We start from the raw sequence: 27966 nt of genomic DNA on the forward strand, positions 1-27966 counted from the left end.
AACCGTACAACTAGTATGTATATTTTCTTTCTTCTCCTTCTTTGCATTATAATAACCTTGTTATACATAAACGTTTTATTACAATATAGAAACATAAATTTTTTTTATTATAATATTTCATCTATTTTAACATATCTCACAACGCCTTGCTATGATACACACCTCGTGGTCGAGATTATTATTACTGCTACGCAATCCCTGGCGTAAAATATCTCTCAGTGTGCCTGGAATACGCCACTCGCGTGACTCTGTTCCTTGAATAAAACACGCGTGCCTCGCGTACGAGAGCGACAAGATGAAAGTTACATGTAGCTTTTTATCCTGCTTATTATTCAATGTTACGCGCGTCGCCCAATTTTTTTCTGAAAAAAAAAAAAAAAATGCTGTGGATTTATTTGCATAGTCTACGGTTGTGTCCAGACCGCGTAGAATTCCTTATTTAATATGCATTGTCTTTTGAGACAAAGGGATTATCATTCGCCTCGTCTCATGGGAAAAATGAGGAAAAATGACCGTTTTGGAATTCGCTTAGCCCCACTGTGTGCATTTAATAATTAGAGAATTTTAAAAATAGAAAGATAAACTCCTAAAAATAGAAATAAAAAAATCTTCCTAAAAAAATATAGAAATGTGAATTTTTGTTTGCAATTTTAAATTGTCGGCAATAAATTCGCATATTGTCGTCCATTCATATGTCTAGTCACGTGAAAGCATTTAAAAAATATACCTATATATATTCCAAGCCAATCGATTTTTTAAATCGGTTTATCTCTTCTCTAAATAGTTTGATATATATTGAGTTACATCTCTCTTACACAAAATATGTTTGCATCGAGAAATATCTAAGTTTCCAGGCTTTTAAAAGCTAATATTTTGAGCATTTTATCGGTGCTTGAAATTGTTCGCGACAAACGCCGCTTTCGTTTTTCTGCTAGCTACATTGCACCGCCAGCGGGATATCGAAGCTGCAAAATAAGAAGATAATATCGAAACGATGCGAGACACGAGAGACACTTTGCTCGACAATTCTCGACGATCGATGATCGGAGAACAATCTGCTTGTATTCCTGAGTTGAGCTTGTCGCTCGCGCAACGATCCACGCCGTGCTCTCGAAGAGGGAAAAAATGCTCGTTTATCTCCCGTAAAAACTCACACACAAGCGATCGTACTCACACCGGCACTATGATTGTCGAAAGAAACTCGAGTGCACACCATTGTACACACGCACAGGTTTGGCACACGCATTTTCGTATCTGTGAGCTTAAGTTTTAAGTTTAATCTTGACAAAAGAGAAGCGTCGTCATTGATCGTCGCGCGCGATGCCAAATCGGCGCGATTGCATTTTCGGTGGTATCATAGTGTCGTAAGAAATAAAGACGCGACCAGCGCAAGTATCTTTTTTTTTTTTTATTTTTTGCTCATAGTTTATTCTCGTGCGAAGCTTCTAACGTCACTAAGTATGCTCGAACACTCGTCGAACTCGACGTGCCCTCGTGGGATCCTTTCGAAACTATCCAGGAAGCCACGAGCGCGCGGTCACTAAACTATTTATTAGCTCGCTTATTAGACATAAACGAGCCCCCTCGCGTTAGGCCAAGTGATCTCCAAGCGTACGCGAAAACGAAGACGGAAGTGAAAGCTCGTCGTGAGAGAGAAGAACGTGGTGAAAAAAAAAAAATATCGTACGCTATACAATATTTTCTACGAGTGGCCCTAGAAGTTAGTAATTAGAGGTAGAAAAGGGAAATATCTTTTATAGAAAAGCGCCTCATATAACACAGCGAATTATTGCGTTTTCCGTCGCCGAGTCGGTCGGCGGCTAAGAACTACTATGGCCGAAATATTTAAATGAAAGATTTACAGCCGTGAATCGCTATAATGTTAACAAACTGATCAGCAAAATCGGCTGTACTTCTTTCACTTACAATCTCCTACGCCGATTTTACCTACAAAAAAGCCCGATGTATTCGCTCAGAAGACCGATTATTCGTTAACTTACATACGTTCTTATATAATGCATATCGCGAGAGATCGGCGATTACGTATGCCGATTGATTGTGCGACGCGAATTTATCAAACTGATCGTCTCCTTCTGTTTTTTTTTTTTTTCGACAATAAAATAGTCATCTAACGTGCGATCAGTCGATCGATCTTGCATCGTCGGTCCTACGTCGTTCGTATAGGCAAAGCAAAATATATCAAAGCGCGATCGGCGCGGAAATTTTTATAGTGAAACATAATACTCAGGACGGTTGTTTTAGAATAGACAACGCGAAACGGAGCAACGCAAACGTGCGTTAATTTGGCATAGAGGACAGAGAAATCGATGAGTGAAAGAGATTGGTCGAAAAAGGAAGAAAAGTTCCTGTCGCTCCTCACTGGTCGATCAATCATACGACCGCTTCGAAGGTGTATAGCTTTACACTCATCGTTTACGTATGAGTCCGGTAACAAGTAATCAAAAATTCTCCGCCTTGCTTTTTTTTTAAGCGCTCGATATTCCACGTCGTATACTTTACGTCGCGGAAACGACATTAGGGACTAGTCGCTATATATATGCGGGTGTAAACTCCGATAGTATTTATAGACGCTATCGCACATCACCTCACATAGAAAAGTTTTCCTCTGCGTTAACTGCAGCGATTGCTAGTGAACACTCACGAAAATCCGAAATTACGACCGAAATTCTCGAATACAGTACTTAAAATTACTTTAGAGAATACTATTCACTGCATTCGTATAATTTTGTATATATTTGTATAATAAAAATAACAAAAACGCGGGGAAAAAGAACATAAAAAATAATGCATAAAGGGAACTGTATTCCAATACTTTGCGTTTCAGAAAAAAATGTAATAAATGCCACTGTTCTGAAAGAAAAATGCTCGATCTAAATGATGTAATTTGTCGAGTATCACGCAATAAAAACTTTTCTAAACAAACAAATGCGATCTTCATGAAATTCTTACGGACTTTTTCTTAAATGATGTCGACATTATCGTACCACAGGAGATTTTGTCGTCAAACATTATTATTCAGCGCAAGCCGATTCTATCAAACCATGTCCATATATCAAGCCCTATATTTTATTTTATCAGTATATCACTGAATGGAATATATTTGCTGTCACGAATGTAATTTATTTCAAAGATCTTGATACCAAATTCGATCTACCATATCAAATTAAAATCAACTTTTAGTCGCAAGCAAAGCGAGGAAAATGAAATATACGATATAACAGTGCAAAGCTTTCTGACTATAAGCAGCAATAACGTCCTCGTAAAATTAATGGTTATTATTTAAGAAATTTTTGTAAAAATACAGAACAGCGTGTCGCCAACGGAATTATCGACATTGCTTAATTGCGAAGCACGCAATTCATAAGCCCGAGTTATGCCGGCAAACAATATTTTCCACGTTCGCGGAGAGGGCTTACAAAATAAATGTATCGGAAAAAGTTCCTGCTGAATCACCATCATCGCGACGAAAAACGTCCGATAAAACTTTTAAGCAATTAGTCACAAAGCGAAATGGGAAATTGCACTGAGAGCAGCGAAGTGAAGCGAATAAAAATACTTTGGCCGTTTCGTGCGAATAGCACGCGAAAAACTTCCACACGTGTTCCTTACACGTACAACAATTTACGCACACATGCGTACGCATACTTGGATAACCGATCACAAATGTGCTCCGTTTCCTCTTTCCTTTTTTTCTCTCTGTATCGCACGATTTCGACGAGCGTTTCTTCTACGACCGTTCATCTTTTGACAACAACAATTCGGCCCTTATCTCGACTACTCTCTCGACTTTGTAACTACAAACAATTGTTAATAACGAGTCCTCTTATATACAATTTTCTACATGAAAACGCTGCCAGCCTGTCGTCAGCGCGAGGAATCGGCGGCTAAAAGTCCTCGTTCATCGAACTCGTTCTTTCTCGTCCTGGAAGACATGTAAAAAAGCACCAAGAAAGCTATATATCCCTTTACACGTCGACTTTGTCTGGCGACACGATTTCTCAACAGCGTGTAAACTTCATATTCGCGTACTGATGACGCGGATCGATACTCATGCATGCCCGATTCGGGCCACGTACGTCCACTCGTACCCGAGGAAGTGAATAGACGAGAGGCCTCATGCACACACGCCGATTCCTTCGCGGCCGACAGACGGACGGCCGGATGCCACGTCCGTGGCACCGCGCCATCTCACCTGTGTCACTTCTAAAACGCTCCTTCGTTGTTGGCATTCGGTGTGCGACCTAACGTCGGATTGAATTCCGCAACAAATTGCGCGAGCTCTCGTCAAAGATCGTGATCTCGCGCCTAAAGAATTAAAGACTCGTTTCAACGCAGAATAGGCACTCCTAATCACTTGGCATAGATGCGCGTTTTATCATGACAGATTACGTATGCTGCGGTAATACTAGACAATCGTTCAATGACACACGATTGTCGCGGTTTCATTAGAATTTTTCAATTTTCGGCGTAAAGTGCATTAATCTAATAAAAATTTTACTGACAAATGTTTTAATTTGGCTATAAGCTCCTCTAATTATTAAATTCAGATTGAACATTTTTTTGGATGCTTCTCATTGAAGTGAGCTTTTATTATTGGGCGAAGCTGGCTGGAATCGAGGACATCTAGTCTGCATCGATACAAGATATATATATATATATATACATATATATACACATATATATATATATATGTATGTATCAACGCGACGTTTCCGAACGCGGCAACAATACAACCAGCGACGCAACATGGCGTGTCGAACGTTGCGATCGGATTTCCCGCGGCCTCGTCGCAACAACATTTCCGCAGCGTCGTATACAAGGACGCGATTTTGACGCGTCGTGTTAAAACTGCGATACCTAATTAACATCCGATCCGCCGACCCAAGATTTATCGGAGACGACAGATACCAGAGCCGCCTTTTTCTTTTTCTCATCATTGTCTCGAAATTTCTCCCCTGAATCGCCCGGATGTCTCGCGTTTCGTACAAAACACAATGACGCCGACGTGGATTCATATGACGTCCGCCATCGCAAAACCGCCGTGTTCATCTTGTTCGCTTCGTGAGGTAAGGACGACACGAGACCTCGTGTCACGTGACTGAAGCGAATCGAGAACGACGAACGAGCGATGCCCTTCCGTTCGGAAAGATCACTCCGCTTAAGGTGACGCCGTGACGTTCTCGGGCACGAAAATGTTACTGTTCAGGGAATTCAGCAGCTCCTCGTTCTCCTTCCGTACTGAAATGATAAGAGCTGCAGTGAGTGAAGTGCGCAACTTGGAAGTATCTCCGTAGAGAAGTATAATATAATGGCAACACGTGTAATGGAGCGAGTGTAAATTTATGCCACTTTCCTGCCGCTTCTTCGAAACAGATTTTTCTTAACTTCAATGACGCGGCTAACTTTACCGCCCGTAAATGAGAAGCGGCGTAAAGCTTAAATTATTCCTATAAACGTTATCGTTTAATAAAAAAGTAAAAATTAAATATACAACATAAATTAACTACAAAAAAAAGTTAAAACGATGATGATGAAAAATTCGCGGTGAGTTTTAAATAAAAGTTAAAAAATTTAAATTCTACAAAAGCTTTTATATTCTAATATAAGAGCGTGTATATTCTATAGTTCAGAGTTAGTAGCTAAAATTTTGGAAAAATCACGATTTACATGAATGCGCTCTGTGCTCGGCCAGCTCCTTCGAGCCTGTCGCAGGACTCAGGAAGGTGCTGTGCGTCAATGTGACAACCACCACCAGCACCGAGGCCGTCAGAAGGAAGATAAAGGTGCCGAGAACGATCATGGCGATGCGCCGGTGACGCCTCGCTTGCTCGAGTTCGCGGGTGTCTTCTATTATCTTCTGCGCCTGTTTGACTTCTGCCTTTGTAGGACGCACGGAATCCTTTCGAGGGGCCGCGGTACTCGCTCTGCGTGGCCTGGTTTTCTTGCTAACACTCGCTCTTCTATCATCCCCTGAAGTTTCACGTCATCGTCACGTATTAATGTTAAAGCGTCTTTCTCACGCCCACAGAAGTTGATCAATAGAAGCGATAATCGCTTTTGGATGCTCGGGCTAAATGCGATATACCCTATATATCTTGCATTCGAGCAATGACGTCACACAGTCGTAAAGGGTAAATACTTTATCGAATTATATTTTAATATCGTAAAAAAGAAAAATATATATATCATAAACAATATGATTACGTTATTTATTCAAAATTAATTCTATTCCTTTGTAATTGATTAAAAAAATAGAAAATTTTCTCCCGTAATTTATCCCGGATTCCAATTATATCCTACCTAAAGGAGTCGGTCTACTGCAGCTGTTTGTTCTCGAGTGACTCGTGATACTTGAGCGTCTGCTGGACCGCTGATCGACGTCTAAATTACATCTGGAGCGTCTCGGCGTGCTCGTCTGAGAGCAGAGCAAATTAGAAGAAGGCGATCTCTCGGCGGAGTTCAAAGGATAAAGATCGCCCAGCTGGAAAACCAAACTATCGGGATTGGGTGGATACAAACTTGAACGATGACCCATCCGCGGACCGTCCGACCCGACGGACAATGCGTAAATATCTTCGGCGCGGTTATACAATCTCGGCGGCAAGTCCTGGCTGGTTGCCGTCGAGAAGTCATCCACGTAAAGAATTATCCTCTCGCACGACGCGACGCTCGATCGTCGATTTTGATCGTCCCGATGATTAATGTTCATGGCGAATTAATGGTCTTGCAAACGCGCCAAGAAGTTGTCTGGGTTATTGTTTTTCGTCATTAGAATTCCGATGTCGAACATTTTCACGTTCATTTAACCGCAACGAAGGACGAATTTTTCCGTGGAAATTATAGTTCTGACATTTATAAAATGATCGATCTATGTCCCATCGTATTATCCGCTGATGCATATCGTGCTTTCAAGGGTCACATTATCCATCACTTTGTCATTGCAAAATCGAAGATTCGCTATTATAAAGTCCTATTATTAATTCAAAGATAAAATTATTCGTCAGAATAATAAATTACCTTCACGAAAACGTCGATCGCATTTTACCGCTGGCGGGAAAAGATTTTTATGGCAAGCGGGTGATAAATAACTGAAAAGTTATTTATATCATGTTGTAAAGAGTGATTAAAGTAGATCGACCGCGGTTTTCACAAGTTTGCCATCGACAAGGTAGAACACTCTCTCTCTCTTATGCGCTTTCGCGTTTAATGGCCGCCATGACACCACACGAGCACAAAGGGGCCACATCGTCTTCCATGAACGTCAGCAGCGTACGAATATTCTCTCAAGAACGCCGTAAGCGCTTCTCATGCATGAGAAGCTTATAGAATGCCTCATATTTGTCACCAAATTACTCAGTATTATCTAGATTCTATCCAAGATTTTATGTAAAAGCTTATGTAGCACAAATTTAAAAATAATTATCAGCACATTCGTTTTATTTGTTCTGCTAGATATATTTTTAGAAAATAATTTATGTTAAATAAATTTAGTTTATAATTAGCAATATTTATTAAAGCATATCCTGTTTAGTGAAATTCAATGCAAATAACGAAATTATTAATAAAATAATAATTGCAGAACAACGTAAAAGTAAAATTTCGAAAATGTTGAGATGGCTCTTAAATCTTTTAACGAGTTAATTAAATTGCGTAGTTATAGGGCGAATGTGTGTGTGTGTGGCGAGAATAATGTAACTTGGCCTTGATTCTCAAGGACTTTGAACTTTAAAGACACGGTGTTATTATTAATTATCCTTGACGTAACGTTACGTTGTGCAGGTGTCTTATTATAATAAACCCGCCAGAAAGGCAAACGTTGACGCAATGAGCCACGTGTTAATTCTAACTTTTACAGCCTTAGCTAACAAGTATAACGAACTACTCAATTAAGGAAACAAAGTCGTGAGAAGAGAAGCTTCCAAATAATCTTGCTTGCCATTAGATGCCGCCGAAAATGTGTATTCTCTTCGATGCTTATTTTTACGCTTCGTAAATACAGGCATTGTTGATGAAATCATCCGGTCATTTACGGTGGCGAGTAATGGCGTAAACATTGCGGAACGTAATCTCGGAGTACGGCGGATAGTTAAAGAGAAGAAACAAAAGTTTCGAAGAAGAAGGACGGCTAAAAACGTCGTCGATCCGCGTGGTGGACGTCACCCTTGAGTTTATTGCGACGTGTATTTTTAGCGGCGGATCCAGCAGACCGCAGAGATCCGCTTTCCATGTCTTTCCCGCGCGGCCAAAATCCGCCGGCTTGTACGCAAATCCCGCGCGCGTATACGATCGCACGCACACATATTTCGTGCATGCACGCTGATAAATATACTCGGCCGAATGTTTAGAAAACTCGGCCACCCACACACACGGCGGCCGACTGAAATTATTTTAATATCGCGTCACAACGCGATCGATCGACGAAGACGACCGATCAGTCCCTTATCCTTTGATAAATATCTTCGCGAAGTGACTTTGATGGACTCTCTTCGTAAAGTGGCTGATAACGATGGCATCGACAGGCCAGAACCGTCCATTTTTCTCCGTTTTTCATGAAAAAGGAAATCTATCGCGGAGCCGAGAAACCGCCGACCAAGCACATTATCCGGCAAGCCAAATGCTCTTAACGGGGATCGCGGATTCAATTTACCGTGTTCCCGATACCCGTACGTGGTCGTGCCTTGGGAAATTGGCAGCCGGAAACGGAAACTAAGTGAAATGGAATCGACGAGTTCCTTTTGTTACGCCTGACAACGGTCCTCGGGTCGGGCGATCCATGTTGATTGACTGTATAATCGGATAAAAGTGTGCCGCAAGGTCGAATGACAAAGATATATCGACGTGCATCGACCCGAAAGAGTTTTCGCGGTGTATGATAAATCACCTGAGGGTCGACGGACATTTCAGCCCGTAAATGCGATTTCGCTTTATTCGTCGTATCCGGTGGACGCTTTACGCGCCATATGGCAGCGCGATCGCAATGTAGCGTTTTACGAATCGTTCAGAATTGGCTCCGGCACTTTCGCGCGCGCTGCATTTTCCCCATTGATCGGCCTTCTCCTGTCGCTACGCGAAATATCGGTAATCGATGGCGCTACCGTGTCGGTTACCAATGTTAGCATATACGAACTCTCAATGGTATGGAGAACGTAATAACAGCCAGGATGTTAGAGAAGTGCGGAAAAGCAAATGACAGGCGTAACAGGTGATACAAGCACTTGCAATGTCGCGCGAACTGCGGATGCTGCGCATCCGTGTTTAGTTATTAGCGGCAGTGCTCCATTAATTTTCCAACTACACACTCTTGCAACCATCGATGTCAGATCTACATATTTTGGACCACTTGCAGAACATTTCGGACCTAATAAAATATTTGAAATACAGTAATATATGAATGCGGTTTCCTGTGAGTCCGAAATTTTCTTCAAGCTGTCAGAATATTTCAATATTCAGATATAAATATGTTTTATTGAAAAATAAATAGAATTCTTATAACAAGTTCTAAACCAATTTTTTTTAACAAATCTATTCATGCCTAATCAATTTTTTTCTCTACTTTGGTGCAAAGCAAAAATACTTTTTTCAAACTTTAGATTAAAAAGTTAATTCACAATTATTTGTATAGTTGCTTTGTCAACTTGGTACTCGTAGTCGATTTAATCTTAAAGCTGTGCCAATCTTTTCCGGATGATTTTAACGATAAAAATGCTGAGTCAGTATAGAAAGAGGATGAATTGCGGATTATTTTTATGGCTGTCCGGAATGCAACCAAGAATCATATATATATTATATTTTATATCGAGTGCTGACACATCCTTGATCAATCAATGTGCAATTTGGCTTTTACGTAATTAATGAACGAGATTTGCAAGTTATTAGCGAAATCATAATAATTTTATTATAATTTTAATGCAACGGTAAAATCTTTTAAGGCTTGATTTTAAATATTAAAATATCATAGACGCTTTTCCTTTATCTTTCAAAAATTAAATACGTCTATCAATTGTGAATACAATTTTAATTACAATTTTAATTACAAAATTAATACTATCTCTCGCACAATACATAATATTTTTCATATTTACATTTTTTAAATGAAAAATTAATAATGAAGAGACGTGAATATAATTCAGACAAGACCCTCGATTCCGTGGACTTTAAGCTCTTACAATTTTCAAATGAGAAACGTACGAATAATCCGAGCTCAGCCGGCTTTCTACCTTGCAATAACTGAGAACTAATATTTGGAGCCTGCGAACCAGAGCGGGAATACTCGCGAAAGAAATGATTCCCGCCCGAATAAATGGGGCTCGAGCATATTGCGATCTGCTCTGTGAAAAAAATGCTACGAGAGAATTGCTTTTAAAAATACGGATATTCGCTGAGAAGCGAAATGTTGAATTTCCTGACCTACATTACCCTAATCATCGTTATTGCTACACTATTAGCTTCTCTTCCTTGATAATTATCTCGAAGAAAAAGTTTTATAAATAATATGGCAAATTGTATGTCAATAATATTGATAAAAAAATAACCATTGTATTTTTTTCGAAAACAAATATCAACACGAGATACAAAATCATCCGCGCGCAGTCCGATTTTCATTGTTTATTTGCACAAAGCTCGAATCCTATCTTTCAAAATATTCATTCTATTAAACTACCAGGATATCTACGTAACCATCGAACATAGAATGCACACGTTTTCCTGAGTCTCAACATCGGAAGCGTGATTAAAGGCGATTCAAGGCTTTGACTGCAAAGATTGAAGTCTGAATAAACTACAGACTACGTACTGTCAGAAATGGTGTACTGTCAAACAATCTTGATTATCGCACGGCAAACATTGCCAAGACCTCGATAAATGCGTTGCAGATCAAGATAAGAAAAAGCGGCTCGGAACTTGAACCGGTAATGTCTAAGTAAACTAACCGCTGCAGTGGAATGGCAAATTTACGATCTAATAGAGAAGTAACATCGTAGGAGATGAAACTGCCCTTTCGCTCGACCATCAACTCGTGCTTACGCGCGGCCGAATGAAGATGAGAGCGTGAGATATCAAGTTTACTGCGCGAATACGAGAGAATAGAGCAAGACGGAAAGTAGTATGACGGCTGTACGCGTCGGACGTCAGCATTTCCTTCTGAGAAGCACAAGAAGTAGGTCTAAAATTATCGGATTTATATATATATATATCATCAAAATCAAAAGAACAAGCTCTATAAGTTACAGAATAAAGTAAGCCTAAGCTTCCAAATTAAAAAATCGATGTAACAATGTTCTTTTTTTAATTAGAATTATTTTAATAAAAATACCAAAAATTGATATTACTTTTTACGAAATTTGATCTGACTGATTTTTTTTTCACAGATATTCGCGCTTATTTAATTTAATTTAAAATTGACTAATTGCGCTAATTAACTTAACTAAAATTAACTAGAAATGTGAACCAGTTGCAAATTTTCTCTCGAAGATTGATTTTTTTAATTCCTTCTGTTTTTCAATTAGAGATTTATGACGTACGTATTGACGTATTGCCAATTGTAGTTTACTTTATTGGCCTGTTACGAAGAATGAAAGCGCTATTGAATCTAATCCCGACACGAGTTTCAAGTTCGGTTCAGCTGTCGAAATTAACGACAACTGCATGGAATGCAATTTCGCAAAAGTGGCCGTTTTGCCGTCACTTCGGCAACAATCGAAAATCACGATTGACGCTAACGCGTAGTTCTACGGCCAATAAAATTCTTTATTGACGTTTTACGATTATTAACCTTCTATCTTAAGAAAAGGTAGTGAAAACAAAAATTAAAGATTCCTTTCGCGCAAATTATACAACTACATCATTTCAGCGGCAGAAGTAAAAATCAAATCTTTATTGTTTCGTGCAATAAATCTCACAGGTTTGTTCTTTCAATTATCTCGGAGCAATGAACTACGGAAAGAGTATCCATTACAATGACATATCGCGTCTTCGCTTTAATTTACGAACAAGTCTCAGCAAATATAGTGAAACAATGAGCTGTCGACATGTCACGCTTCGGATTATTGAAGATTAATCATAAACTGGCAAAGTGTGAAGTATCGTCTGAGTCTGGAAGCTGCGAAACTTCCATTCGTTTAATGGCTCCGTGTCAAACAGTCAATAATGCTACACAAGCGGCTGAAAAAGCTAAGAAATCATTTATTCTTCGCTTAATAATGAATAAGAAAGAAAACAAAGAAATCGACTGATTCTAAAATCAACCCCGAGTAAAATTCCATGACGTCAAGTGCGCGGAATGTCAAAACAAGATGGTGGATGTATATGTATATGTGTATATGCAAATTTTATTCCGTAAACGGAAAATTATACTACTTGTCGACACCGATGCGCCGAGTGACGCATTTACAAATCGCATTATTCTAATAACGCCACTGCGACGTGCGAGACTCACCTAGTTTCTCATAAATGAAATTTTCATATGCTGGACGCAAGCTTTGCGCAATAATTTAAAGAGTCCGTACGCGCGCTGGAAAAACGCTGGCACATGAGAGCTTTCAAACTACGATGACAGTATTTACGGCCTACCACTTTTAATCTGCTGAAACGTGAACGAAATTAAAGCTTTCTGTCGAAACGATTTCACAGATTTGCTCTCCATTATTGCGATACGCTTTTGAAAATTCAAACTCGCCTCAGAGATTCTATTTCGTGACTTATTCTCGCTTCTGTGAGGTCCATAAGTCAAATCGAAGCGCGATATAAAAGCCCAATCTGATTTTCCAGCGATATAATAATGCAAATACATAATATTTGTGTTGAATTTCCCTCACTTCCTAAATAAAATATCAATTATGCAGAGTGAGATTTATTATGCTGAGAATCAAATTAGTATGGAATAAAATTCATTGTTTGTGAAATAAATAATTACTTTTTAAATCAGTAAATTCAACTATACTTTCTTTTTCATTTTCTAAAATTTCAGAGAATAAGTATGACTAGATGAATTATGTGCATTAAAACCTTATACTTATTTTTCACTTAATTTTCTAATCAAAATACCAAATTAATAATTAAGTTTTAAATAATAATTGCGCTTTAATTCAGTAGTGTAGTAATTATCCGAAACAATTATCCGTAAAATATTTCGCTGCGAGAAAATAAATAATTATAGTTTCTAAGCAACAAAGTGCAATGTTAATATTTTTAGCGTATTAATGTATGCGTATTTTACATTTACGATGATTTGCGATAAGTGCTTATACGAAACAATGTAGCGACATAAATTATGGCCTAGAATTATGCAAATACCGGATACATATAATTTACGCAGTAAATGTCATCTCCTAACTAAACAAGATCGATACATACTGCTTTACGATATTGCAGTATGCGCAAGCAGCATAATGGCCAACATTGTATTGTATTATGTTCCTGCGAAACAGGTAGGCGGCGCCCTTTAAAATTTTTAGCTCTCGCGGATATTCTCGCCGTTTTACCTTTTTTCCCTCATGACCACGAAATAAATAATTCGTGTATTTCCTAGCGCAATTTTACGCGACGGCACGATGCAAAAACAATGTGGCATTAGCGTCCCGAGGTTACAACGATACGTTCGTGACTCTAATACCTCTACAATTGTATGAGAAATAAAAATGAAAAATTTACTCGCCGATATGTAACTTCCAAGCGGATTTTAACTCCAGACTGCATTCGGCTAGCATAATATCCATCGGATTTCGACCTTGATTAATACACAAAGCTGGATTATGAACTTTAGTCCGAGCATTGACTCAAAGGATTTAACGTACAATTGGCAGCTGGAAGTAATTAAGGACTGCTACTAAATTATCGATCGCCCAATCCGACACGCGTCAAGCGCACTATTGGCAGATAAATGATCGCAATGAATCAACTGCAACAGTTGTGGGTGTAACCAAATGTCAACAATGACGATTGCTCTATATCCGTAGCCTTTAATGACGTGCTACGTCAAAATCGAACGGCGAAAATCAACCGCATGCAGGCTTGACCTGATTCCGCCGCATAACGATGTAAACGCGATGCTGTAAAGCGCCGAAACGGGACGTTTTCTGTGAAATTTAGACGCGAAGGCGTCTTACGAATTTAAGATTAATACGACACGCACCCGGTAATTTAGCCCGCAAATACGTCACAACTATTGTAAGCATTTAAGAGCCGTTTTTTGCCGTTTCCTGAAATTCATGAATTTAAGCGGTTTTTTGAGATTCTGAACAAACTGACTTTAAATTCACTCTCTTTCAATGATCAAAATAAATATCCCTGTAAAATGTCTTAAAAGAGATTGTAATTATATACAAAATGCATATCCTAAGTTTGAAATGCATAAGGATATAAAACACTTTAAAAGAACTGAATAAGAAATTCAGAGACCGTCAAATTTGAAAGTATAATTTGCTATTCGCTAGGAAAGAATGTACTTCTTACAAAATATCAACTTTAGATATCGCTCTTCAAACTGTGAAATGTATAAGTTTTGACTCCGATAAAAAGAATATATTCGTAAATAGAAATATTTAAAATTGCAGATTTCAACAATAAAAGTGGAAAGTCGCATCTGATGTGGGATTGATGTGGAGAAACATATTTGCAAACAATTCTGCGCTTAGAACCGAAATATCGTCCGACACATCTATTAAACTAAACTGATGGTTCACAAATAATCAATCATATATAAAAACTCTAAATCAAATATATAAAAAAAATATGTAAGTATAAATGGCATTTATAAGCGATTAAAATCTACAGTAGACTTGCTTTCAACGGAAATAGAATACAATATCGCTCATATTATTTATGAAAGTCGATATAACTTTCTTGTTCACGACCTACGTATGTGTATAGTTGACAGGACCTCAGAAAGATTAATAATCTTTATGATTAATGTGACAGTTTGCGCTCATAAGACTCTCTTAAAAATTTACGTCTCGCCCGAAAGAAAATAACCACTGTAATAAAATAAAAATTTCGAAATAGCACGAAATAGCTATTTTCAAAACATATTTGAAAGCATGAGATATGCAAAGTTCAATCTTCACCGAACTCTGTATGGATGCTCGAAGCGTCGAAAAAATAATCTCACGCGTGATGTTGATCAATCTATGACGGTTTATTTCCGGACGTTTATTAGCTCTGAATGATGTTGAATATTATCAAACGTTCATGATGGTGATAATCGCCGAATGAAAGATTAATGATCTCATCTTCTTAAATCAATAATACCGCAATAGCGACCTACCGCACATGATGACGTGCGCGAAAATCTCTCAGCATAAAAGCATCGCGTGACACCGTATAAGTGGAAATATCGACTTTGACTTGTTGATTTCGTGCGTTGGTGTATTTATACAACGTCATTCGCATTTTGACGGTATTCTATCGGAAACGGATATTGCTGACGGCTAGTTAGTTAAATGTAAATTTTAATATATTTATCTAGAATCAAAAAAAAAAAAATGTTGAATAAGCTCACGAAAATTGTTACAATGAATGTGGCACTAAAATTGTGAATTTTTTCAGATTTCAGAAGCAAATTCAATTTCCAAATCAACGAAAAATCTCGGAAAAAATATTGTTTTATTGTCTGCGTGTTATTAAAGGTGTTCCGTTTCTTTTGTATAACTTAATTCTTTCAGCAAAGATTTATAATTACGAACGGCGATATCAAGATTAATTCAACTTCATCAATCATTGAAAATCCAGCAATGATTGAGTATTCTGTCTTGACGTTGACTAATATCCACCATGCGACACGTTCTTTTATTCGCGGTGTCAGCAATTTAACGGCCATTAACAAACCTTAGAATCCCGAGGCGTTAAAATCGCGTTACTTTTCTCGCCAGCAATTCTGCGAAAGTGCAATTTTATTTTTGCCTCACCCCTCACGACCGCGAATGTCCAGGAAATTGTTTCCTCTCGAGAAGAAATGAGAAATGTTAACTCCCGCAGATCGCTCCAACAATTTCACATCGCGCGAGAGATGGGGATGGCGGAAATGTGAAAGCTGACTGAAACTTTAATTCCATTTTTCACGTAAAATTCCCGATCGTACTGCAGCTTTACGGAACGACGGGATCAGAATCGCATTCATCGCGAGGGAGCATTTTGATCTTTCTTCATCGGCACGATCGTCGTCGCGAGACAATGCACACTTCGTGAAAGCGATTTTTCGACCGAGATTTTCCGACCGTAAAGCGACGAGTGCGAGCTTCAAGGTGGCTCAGCTACGGAAATCCGACGGCTGACTGGAGGATTCGCAGACGCGCGCCTTTAATTTAGAGTCGCGGAACGCCCTCGACCTCGCACGCTGCATGCGGCTTGTTTGTGCTCGTAGAGTTCGTATTTGTGTACGTTTGTGTGTGTGTGTGAACGTCTCACGGCATACAAGCCTGAGGCGGAGGTACTCTCGCGTTCGGATGCGCAGCCAGAGTGTCGTCCGTCGTCACGGCACGTAATCCAGGTTAATTGGCGAAAACCTCCGCGCACCCTCTGTCTTCATCTCGCCAAAGCAGTCTCAGTTTAGAGAACTGTCAACGACTCGCTCCCTAATTCACGAGGAAATGCGGTTGCGTGGCTTTCAGGAAGGAAACACCGGCGTCCACCGCAAAACCGCTAACAATAATGAATAAACCACCTATCGCGTTGACATTAACTTGGTAATTATCAGATACCAACTTTATGTCGCTTAAGTTAATCTAATAAAATCATTAGATATATCAGTAGTAAAATACATCGTTGAAAATAATTAAATTAGCTCACAACACGTTTATGTAAATGCAGAATTTTAATCTTTTTAAAGTACTGGTGTTTGGCTGCATTCACAGACTCGCGTAAAATAATCGTTCTGAGAGAATATGCATACTTAACGTTTGCTTTAAATGCTCGTTGTGTGCAAATATTAATTTGAGATAATATCTTTTTTCGAGAGTTAATGACGGCGTATAGCAAAGAAAGCAGTTTTCTATAAAATTTTGAATGAGAGATCACGAGATAATTAATCTAATTTAAGTTTATGAGGACTTGGCGCTGCACTTAATCGGATCTGCTCGGAACGACAATATCGGTCCCTTAGTACACGAAAATTGCATACTAAAGACGAATTAAATCATTAATGCGTTGCGACTTGATCCGGAGGTTACTACCCCCCGAGACCGTATTACATATTTCAGCGCTGGTAATCCGGTATGATTTTCTCCCACGCAATCTGTGCGACTATTTAGCTACTATTTTCAGACGCATCAACTTTCAAACGTCGTATCGCCCGTAAAAAGGTCTACACTGCGTAATAAATTGCACGCTTTATCGCGCGCTAAAATCGTCGGGGAGTAAATTCGCGCTTGTCGAGCACAGAACGCTTTCTAAACCTCTCAGAAAATCCTTTTTATAAATTCTTTTTTTAACCAAAAGAACAATAAAGGCATATAATTATTAACCACGCTTATCCGTAGTGGTGGAAGAGAAAATAATAAAAATGTAAGAATATGAACAAAAATTATCAAATAAAATTAATGTAAATTCGATAGCCACTCGATTAAAGATTGAGTGTTCGTCGTTGTGTAATCGCTTACCCATATCGTCGATTATAGGCGCCATCCGCAGTGTGACGCCGACTAGGAGCAAGGACATGGCGAGCAGAAGACAAGCGGTTGCGACGATCGTCCATCGTGCACGAGGCGGGAGTTCCTCGGGATCGACGAGCTCCTCTTCCGGGCTGACGACGGGGTCGACCTTGCGTCGTTTACGTTTGCGCTTTCTTCGCGGTCGATGATACCTTCCCTGAGGCTCATCCACCTTTTCCGGACCGCTCAGGGTCTCCTCCTCCTCCAGCTCGTCGGCTACGTTCAACGCCACGTAGTCGTCGTCGTCGTAATGAATTTTTCTGTTGAAAAGATTAAACAAAAAAAAAAAGATGCTTTCTCCTCCATTATTTTCGCGGAAAAGGTTGTCTCAAAAACTTCCGAGTGAGCAAAAATTGGTTCTGAATTCACCGCACAAGTAATATCAAGCTATTGTTTCCACAACGTGCTATTGTTATTTTTGATCGAAGCATCGCTGTTAATCAATACAGTTTTGAAAATGGATCTGACCTGTATACAACTACCTCTGACGTTTAAATTGAAAAATGACATTTTGCTTATATATTTCATGCTCCGTTAAAAATCTAATTTAAATCCTATTAACAGATCTAGTCAGCAATATCACGAATGGGAATATAAAGTTATAAACCACATGTGTAAAAATATTCAAATGCCTTCAACGAAGAGATTGAATAGCAATCAGTTAATCTCTGTCTCTCTCTTCTCAAGCTGTCAATATATATCGATATTACATGTCCTTTCGCCGAATAAGGTGTCCTAAGCTATCAGCAACGTCGTTAATTAAAACTTACACTAATATACATCCCGGACAACACAACACTTGCAAGTCTAAGGCACCGAATGTGAAGGTTGGAAGAAGGATGAGCAATGAACGAGTATCGATCATGGTACCTGTATTGTTCGTGAAACTCGAGAAGTTGTTTGCCGTATGCGGCTTTTCACCGACGACGGTAAAAAGCCAATCCATTGTTATGTATACATACCTTCACCATCGAGACGAATTAGAAATGTTATCCCATTTTCGACCGACCAATCAACGAACGAGAAGAAAAGAACAAAAATTGTCGGAAGTCAATTGCATTTCCGTAACGTGATATTATTCTTGCATATGCTATTCCGATGAGACTATTTCAAGTTTAAAAAGATCTGAGTGTATATAGTATTATGAAACCGTTGTGAACGTCAATCTACGTAAAAAATTGATAAAAATATACCGGAAAAAATAAAAATTACGCATGGCAGCTATGTATAGTTTTACTGACGTATTAAAATAAATGTAGAGCATTAAACAAAGCGCGATGATAAATCGACGTGCCGTGTTTGCGGCGAAACTGCTCAACTTGCTCTCGCTGTTACACGTTCAAGCTCGGCGACGTGCATGGAAAAGCGATCCAGCAATTCGATATACATACATCTACAACGGCCGACGGAGAAGTAGACCCCGATATCGAGCTGAACAAAGAACAATCGTTGCGCTATCTACGTCACACACACGAAGGCCGTCACGTGCTCTCTGGGTATAATTTTAGAAAACGCCTGCTAGAATAGGACGGAAAAGTGGAAAAACGATAAGCGAGGTGTCGGGACATTGTGGAGAGTCTGGATGAAATTCGAGCCAGTGATAACAGCCGGCGTGAGGTCGGACAATGGTCCGTTGTCGATTCGCGGTGCTATCGTCGTTTACGCACTCGGTCCCACATTCGTCGGGAGAAATAATATCTTCCGCGATATGAATATTCATCTGCGTCATTTTCGCAATTACGCGACAGAGTTAATTTCCGCGCACTGTCAATGTGTACATTTAAAATGCGTCTATTAATAACCGGCTATCGGAAAACGTGAAAAGACTTATAAATGGAAGCTTTTATCCACTATGACAGCATATTTAATTAAGGAGAAGATGTTCGATAAAGAGAAAATTAAATTGATATACCAGTAGATTTAGCCGTATCAAAGCGGACCGTATCAAGTAGTAAACGTCGACGTTGTATCAGTCGCTCCGCCAGCTATTCTCACACATAAAAACTCTGTTTCGATTAATATCGTCTCTGCTCTACTGTGCCTTATTTGTCAACGGATAACTGTCAAGATACGTTATCCCGCAATCTTTCACGTGTATCTAGAACGCTCTTGTCATTACGTTAAATCTGACAGTAACATCGTCCTAGATTTATATCGAGCTACAGCGTAACGGAGTTTAAAAACTAAAAAATTTTCAGAATTTTTAATAAATTATGACATTCATCCGTGCATTATTAAAAATATGAATTAATTAAATATAAAAAATATAATACGTATAACAAATATAAAAAATGAGTATAAATATAAATTAATAGACATAAGTTAAATATGTACGATCGAAAAAATTTATTTCAAAAACGTATTGATAAAAGTTTCTAGGCTAAACTGTGTAACTCATCACGTAATACCAGTGCTGAATTAATCAACATAAACCAATTAAATTGCCTCTTTTTGTGCTATAGCATTGTACTATAGCATTGTACTATAGCATTGCGCATCTGCCGAATGTTCTGCCGTGTAATTTTAGAAACTGTTTCATCAAATCAAAAAAAAATCGAAAAAAAAAATGAAAAAGCATGAGACGTAGTAATCCGATGACGCCTTCCCGTGAACGCTAATCACCACAAGCTATCTGCCGACGGCCGCAGTTTCATTACACGCTTCAACGGCACGCTCGTCCTTTGTCACCCAGGTGATTCAGCCGCCAAACCATATTTGCCGAGAGCGGCATGTGACGAAGGCGCGCGACCACGCACTGCGCTGACCCAGTTCCACGGAGTGTGCTGCGCTCACGCCAAAACCGTGTCTTTCTCTCTCTCTCTCACTCTCTCTTCCTCCCTCTATCTCTACCCTCGTGGCCGACCGATCGAATCCCGGTGAATATGGAAGGACGAGTCGACGAAGGCAACACTCACCAGCCGCGTAAACGAAAAGACAGCGAGCGAAAGTTTACGCTCACAGGGAATTTACTTCTGACGTGCACGCGAGGAGCAAGTTTCACGAAATCATAAATTAGAGAACTATGCCAGAAAACATGTGAAGATCTCCTGAGATGTTATAAATTTCTACAAATCGCATTGAGTAAGAGAATAATTCAAATTCGATGAAAATTTAAAGTTCGTTTGCTTTTCACCAACACATTCGTCATATTTTTTGTATAGAAAAAATAGCTTGACATTCTAATAAAACTTATTGTACATTATTTTTTATAAAATCTATCGAAGCTCAAGTAAATATTATTGTTGTTGAATGCATAGAGTACTTACAATTGAGCTGCGCTTTGGGAAAAGTAGCAGGCACTTCGGAGTTGCAGCCGCGAATATTCGCAGGAATCGCCGAGGACTTCTTTAGCCCTTTCGAAATTTATTAGGGCCAAGTCTTGGTCGCCGTCAATGCCGAGCAGCTCGAAGCGCGAATCGAGGCCGCCGTGAACGTCTTGAACGACGCCTTGGAGAACATTTGGGCTCCTCGAATGCCTGCGCTTCTTTCGAGGGCTGCGAGGACTTTCGGAAGCTCTTCTCCGTCCTTTTCCTAAACAAAAAACAAAAAAGCACAATTAATGTCGAATACCAAATTCCGGATTAATATTTTATACTGTAACATTTCCATTATTTTTACGCGTAAAGAAATAAGTTTTGTTCTACTTTTATTAAAATATGTTCAAATTTCATCGAGTATAAATAATTTATAATCCTTTAAATACGTTCGCAATAAACCAGTCAATTCAAATTTTATTGGAAATGGTTGTACAAAAACGAGATTTAATGCATCTTTATAAATATTTCAAATATGGAAAATGTCAAAATGTCAAAATATGAAATGTTTTTCTTTTTAAAAAGACATATTTATACGTTTGTCAATAAAAAAAAAATTCACTTTAATATTTATTCAAACGAAATAAACCAATAACAACTCTTAACTCACCGTTAGTTAATTTATGCTGGGTGTGATCCGTCGCATTGTTAAGGTAATCACTGCTGCAGGGCGCGGAATCGTGACGTCTGCGACGGTGACGATGATGTTGCTGGTGATGCTGGCCCTTCTTTCTATTGTGCTGTTGCTGTTGCTGTAGCTGCTGCTGTTTTTGTTGCTGCGAGTGATGGTGATGATGATGGTGATGATGATGGTGGTGATGGTTCAACGAGGAGGAGGCCGTCGAGGTTGAGGTCAATCTAGGTCGGCGCGGACTCGCAGGTGCGCTGCCGGAACGTCGGCTCAGCGTCGACGACGCCTTCATCGCCTCCACCTTCGTCTCCACCAGGGCGGCGAGGACGGCCTCGAGACGCGCCACTTCCATACCGCCGCTGCCGCCATCGTCCGTCGACACCGCCTTGTCGGCGACGTCGGAAGTCGACGGCGTCACCGTCACCGTCATCTCTTCACCTGTCCTCGCCGCCGTCACATTACCCTCATCGGCGGCGACCGTGATGATCGCCGCGCCGCTGCCGCTGCTACGATCGGTTGTGGCGCGGGAGCGATCGGCCCGCTGCCGGAACGATCACAAGCCTTCCGCGCTCTTCCGTTGCTCCGCGACGGCGGCCCTGTTGTCCGCTGACGACAGTTCCTGCAGGAAGCGCGACAACATCAAGCCGACCGACCTGCGTCACCACCGTATCGGAGGAAGCGCGCGGATCCTATGCGGGCACTATCGCCGCCACGCCGAATCACCGACCGCACCGCTCATTAATCTTCCGCGGGATTTCCGGGCGACGACGCTAACGATCTTCTTCCCACGTAACAGCAACAGTTACAAGCCGCATAAAAACCGGTCGCCGATGTTCCCTGCCAATTCGTCCGCATTAGCAGCCGAGGCTTCTTGCACCGACGACTGCGACGAAACTGCCTTTCGTCGCGTTCTTCTTCCGCCCAAAAGTGATTCTGCGTTTTCGCGAGCGGGAAAGATTTTTCTCCCTCTATTTCTTGGCAAGCACAGTGTGGCGCATTTCACATAAATATCCCGATACTCACATGAGCATCGTGCCGGCAGTATCTGACTTGATCCTCTTTACTTACTACTAAGTGAAAGATAAAATATTGTTAACTCTTTTTGTTTATTCCGATTTTTGCATCTCCGTCGTTGCTTTTCCGCAAACTCGTCGAGTTAAAAGAATCCCGCAAATGTAATCGCACGCTCAATTAGCTCGTTTGTGCGTGCTCAGAAGTCTGGATTCCTTCTTCTTCTTTTTTTTCCAGGGACAATCGATGTTCAGCAAACCGTTTACGATTGTAACGGTCAGCTTTGCGATGCGAATCTCAATCGGATTATCGCTCCATTATCGAGGATGGCCGTACATTATCTGATAGCAAATATCAGATGATTCGCCGTGCTCGACGAAACGAATGATTCTCCGCGGTTGCCGTAAATTTCTTCCAATGGCTTGGCCGGCGCTCGCCTTTCCATCATACGCGAATTCCGCAAGTATCCGCTTTACGAGATGATCAGCCGGATCTCTCCACTGTTCGTGCAGATTTATACCGCATCAAACGCAGCCGCAACCCGATATTGCCCGTTAGTGTTGCATTACGCTTAGTCTCTCATTGTGAAATCTATTGCAGTCTATCACATTCTTTTTGCGGATAAAGTTACCGCGGAAAGTAGTTTCGAATTGCTCATCAATTTCACGATTGACTACTGCCGCTTCAAGAGTCCTCGAGAAACTCCAAAGCCCTTCGACCCTTTAAAATATCAGCGCACTTGAGCATTATTCAGCGATATATAATCCTCGCGTACCGCGTTTCGCAAACACGAAATCGCGCTCGCGGTGTAATTGTCGAATCGCCGGTTCGATCTGAGATCTCCAGGCATCACGCTGTCACTGTACTCATGCAGAACCTAGAGTAGCAATGGTAAATCGACCGGCCTGGCTGCGCGTACTCCCGATTCGAAATCGAAATCACACCGACAATGCTCGCTTCCACTCGAGCGACTTCCCTCGACCCATTCCGACTACCTACGTAGCTAATGACCCCGTTCTTGCGTGCGGCGCAATGCGAAGGACGGTCGAAACACGCAGCTATACCCGGCTAGAACACAGCATGAGGGGTTCGTGAGGAAATTATCCCGGGTAATCGAGAATACTTAATGCGAGAGATTTTTACCCCTCGAAATCTCTGAACTGTACAAGATAAGGGAATAAAATAAGAGCTTATTGCGAAAACGGGAATTCTTTGATTCAAATTGTGAATCTTGGAAAGATTTTATCGTCGAAATTATTGGCTTCTGAGATGGGATATTGATATTCGAAAAGTACCGACGGGAGATTGTACCGACATTTGAATTTATATCCGATAAAACTTTGATTCTTACATAGCTTAAATCTAATAATTTTTCGCTCTCTTTTAAATATTGCCGAAGAGCGTTCTAAGAATATTTTTAACGACCGATAAATAACTGAGCTCGATTTTACCGGCGTATTTCGAGAAAGCACACTATTAATTATGTCATACACATTGTTCCTTCTACATTGTAGCTTGAAGAAAATATTACTCTCACTGTATCAAGAATATTCGTTATCAGTAATTACAAATTAATCTGAGAGAAATTACAATCTTGAAAATATAAAACTCTATCCATTCTCTTCATGTCTTTTTCAATTTAATAAAAATTTTTAAAAATTCTTTAGAGTATTCTCTATTGTCTTAAAATATATTATCGCACATCCTTCTAATTTAAATGTGGAAAATACACCGAATAACTTTTTTCATAAAGAGCGGTAAATGATAGGGGCGAGCGAAATAACTCGTTGGAGCATCATTGCTCTAGTTTCAATTGCTCTATTCAGCGTCAGAGCAGCTGGACAACTCGGTCAGCTAGCGCAGTCGATACGCTTTGGTAACCGATTAACCATAAAACCGTCAATACTGCGTGATTATGCCGAGAATATTGGACTGCGTGCGGACTGTCCCGCGCTTTGAGCCACCCGACGATTCCACAACTTTGTCCATATCACGAGTTGAAATATCTGAAAGTGCGAGTATAAAAGAGCGAGTGAGAAAGAGAGATGACTTTAAACTACCCCTCGACTGTCTCTGTGAACACTGTCCTAATTTATTCGCTAGGGTCACACCGTGACGTAGCATCCAATCTGCTTACGTCGCCTTCGTTTTTTCGAGCGATCCTTTAAATCCCAAATACGGCCGACGAACCTTTTCCGCATCTCTCCAGGGAACAAGAGAAGATATAAAACTATTCCGAAGGTACACATGGTATCTCGTAAGTGAGAAGAAACGCCGAAACAAAACGTACACGAGAGGATAGCCGAACGTAAGTATGAAGAGAAATAAAATATAAAGACGATGCACAACTTTTACAAAACAAGACATCGCAATCATAAATAAATCTTTCTTTTACCTTCAGAATGCTTTTTCTCTGTGAAAGAAATCTTTTGAGAGTATGTTTGTGTATTCGAAAGAATCGCAGATTACAATCTGACATGGAGCTCGGACCACGTAATGAGAACGTCACGAGCGTGAGTGCATTTGATGATTAAATTTTGTTTCTTCGAAAAAAAGAGACAGATTCCAAAGGGGAAGAGAGAAATGGAGCAAATGCGATAAGCAAAGAGAGAAAGCCAAAGGCTGAGGCGAAACGTAACAAATCTCTCTCTCTCTGGTGCCACGCGAATATGAATAACTTGTGATGTACACAACACACACGAGCGCTATTGCTTGCCGCAATAATACCGCTCATGTACTACTCACTACTCGCACCCCCTCGGCTCATTTACTGCGACGCTACATTACTCTCCATCTCGCGGATGCTGACTGGAGGTCCGGCTAGGTCTCGTGCGGAGAGGTCGTGACGCTTCTAGGCACCCCCGTACACCCTCACGGCACGGGCACGCGGGTTGATCGAGCGATTAAGAGTGCCACGCGGGGGTTACGTCACGCTAACCCCACGTTGCTGGCTGCCGCGGCCCCGCACTTACGGCGAACACGCACACATACACATATAAGTACGGCGGCGCGCACCCCCGATGAAGGGATGTCGCGTGCGCGGGTGCTAGCGATCGCCCGAATACTGGGGACGCGTCGTGGAGCGGACAGGGTTGGCGGCGGGCAGGTAGTCGCTCTGGCAGGGATGCGTTCAGCCCTACCCCTTCCCACCGACGCCGCCGCCACCACCACCACCATCTACCACCACCATCACCGACGTCGGCGCCGTCGTCACACCAACGGACTCTTCTCCCTTCTCCCGACTCTAAGCTGGACTCTAAGGGTGCCAACGAACCGAGATGTTTACTCTTCAAATTCCTCACTTCTTCGTACAAGTTTTATTCAATATGCAAATGTGTCAGTTTTAATGGCTTTAAAATATGGGTTTCTGTGCTAATTGGTCTTGCGCGGTTTCTCCGTAATAAAAATGTTCAGAAGAAGATTAACTAGAAAAGTTTTCTTAAAGTATCAAAGAATTGATACCTTTTGCAGCGCAAACGTTTGAGTATTAAAAATGTTCAAAAATTGCAAATAAATGATAAAAAATTTACTAACTTATTTAATTTCGTATAAATTTTACTTTAATCAATTAAATTTAACAAATTTAATTTAAATTTAAAGCTTATTAATGCATATAACATTCTCACCACTCTGTCAGCGAGCATGTTAATGTCGGAAATAAAAGTAATTATTAACCTTTAATTACTCCGGAAATAGCAAATTGCTTTTTAGTGTACAGTAAATTACTAAATATTGTTAATTATAACAGAATGACGTATATAACACAGTGAAACACAGTGAATTTCACCGCACCATTGGTGGAAGACCCGATTTTGCTGAGAAAGCTAGAATAATCTGTGTTAAACTGAACTTATCGAGATATAAATCATTTTATTGCTTACTGCAATGGCGCAGTTATGTTGTAAAAATAGATCGCAATACCAGACGAACGTAAAATCCCACATTGTAATAGCATCAAAACATATTACACAGCGCATTTCTCCCGTTAATACGAGACGCCGAGATTGAGCGAATTTCGATATCGATTTGCGGATTAAAATAAAAAATGACGTTCGAAGTAACGATCGCGCGAGGGACCAGAACTCTCGCCCTACTTTCTTTTCATTAGCGCCCTTTCTCTGACCGAAGCGAATTGTGTGGCGAGCAGTAAGACGCTCTTCTCGGTTAGTTTGATTAGGTTGGTGCGGAGGCAGTGCCTCGGGCTGGCCTCGCCATTGTTAAAACGTCCTCGACACGATCTCTCGTGGATTCGCTTTTGCAAAATTTCCAGACTAGTCTTCTCTATACGGAAAGTTCTACGCGCGTCTTACATTTCACGACTGCTTGTCGTCGAATAACAGCACGAGTTGAAATCTAGCAGCGATAAGCGATAAAGCTTCATACGGCTCGCCCGCTACAATTTTGTGTCATGAAACGCGCGATAAAAATCTAGTGGTAAAATTTACGATTTTCGATGACGGAAGTGGTGGAAATAAATTTTATCGATCGACTTGTAGCTTTTCGTACGTTCATTAAAGACGATCCGCCGAATGAAAACTGTTCCGCTAACGAAGCCTTTATACCACCCTCTCGCCCGGCGTATTTTTGAATCACCGATAAGAGATAAGGCGATTAGCACGTACGCCGTTATCTGGAAACGTGACGAAGAATCTAGGTAAAATCAGAGATGTTCCGCGGACATCAATTGCATAAGAAAAAGAGAGTGTACGTGCATAGATTAACAAATACGGTCCTTTTTGAAATCGAATCGTTTTAGCAAATTTTCATCACGTTCTTTGCAATTTTTAAATCTTTTACTTCTGAATGCAGAGCAGTTTTTTTTCATATGTAGCTTCTTTTATGGATGTTTCTAGAAGTTATAAATGTGTTTTACTATTTGCTAAAATCATGCTAAGGTATAACAAAATATCTATATCTACTTATGTTACTTTTTACAAGCCTGATTGTTTTTAGCATTCAATGGTGTTTGAGAGATATATGGGCATTTATGTTCGTGAACTTCGCAAGAATACTTTTATCTGTTTCGAGCGAGTGGATCGAGAGAAAACATTCCTTTCCTTTTTTAAGGAAATATAGATAGTAAACTTGGTTATTGGATACTTGGTTAGCGCTACATCAATCCAAGACTGTTACTGGAAATATACAACGAGTTCAGTCATGTTAATAAATAATCAATGGCTCACGAAGTATACATATACATTTGTATAAATATTTAAATATAATCGGAGATTATTTTAGACGATTTAGACGATACAAAACGCTTAAAATTACCGTCTACTACGTAACACTAAACTGTAATTATATCACTCAGAGATGATCCATTAATTATTCGCCAGAAGTGCCCTTTCCA

General features: G+C 40.2%; 1 protein-coding gene across 3 annotated transcripts; it reads right to left on the reverse strand.

Annotated features, from left to right (window-relative positions):
• On the reverse strand, positions 1–27946 carry LOC105671704 (myotubularin-related protein DDB_G0290005-like). 3 transcript variants are annotated; one of them, XM_067349180.1, is made up of 6 exons: positions 25362–27946; positions 21585–23336; positions 20927–21191; positions 17610–17920; positions 5689–5991; positions 1–5259 (listed from the first exon to the last, which is right to left on the reverse strand). In XM_067349180.1, exons 2-6 carry the CDS (start codon positions 22033–22035, stop codon positions 5180–5182), a joined length of 1410 nt encoding a protein of 469 aa, XP_067205281.1. In that variant the 5' UTR covers positions 22036–23336; positions 25362–27946; the 3' UTR covers positions 1–5179. The 3 variants fall into 3 exon arrangements, with proteins under 3 accessions (XP_067205281.1, XP_067205279.1, XP_067205280.1); XM_067349178.1 differs by lacking the exon at positions 5689–5991 and having other exon boundaries at positions 25362–26115; XM_067349179.1 differs by lacking the exons at positions 5689–5991; positions 25362–27946 and adding an exon at positions 25012–25355.
• Positions 27947–27966: the final 20 nt, after the last annotated feature.

Source organism: Linepithema humile, chromosome 2 (genome assembly GCF_040581485.1).
Source record: "Linepithema humile isolate Giens D197 chromosome 2, Lhum_UNIL_v1.0, whole genome shotgun sequence".
Lineage (NCBI taxonomy): Eukaryota > Metazoa > Arthropoda > Insecta > Hymenoptera > Formicidae > Linepithema > Linepithema humile.

Bases quoted from the DNA above. Each gene is read 5' to 3' on its own strand.
- LOC105671704 (XM_067349180.1), bottom strand. From the start codon at position 22,035: ATGACGGTGACGGTGACGCCGTCGACTTCCGACGTCGCCGACAAGGCG. The intron at 21,192-21,584 runs GTGAGTTAAGAG...TTTTTTGTTTAG, and splicing joins CCAGCATAAATTAACTAACG to GAAAAGGACGGAGAAGAGCT. The intron at 5,992-17,609 runs GTAAGCGATTAC...GTGAAACTTCAG, and splicing joins GCCTATAATCGACGATATGG to GGGATGATAGAAGAGCGAGT.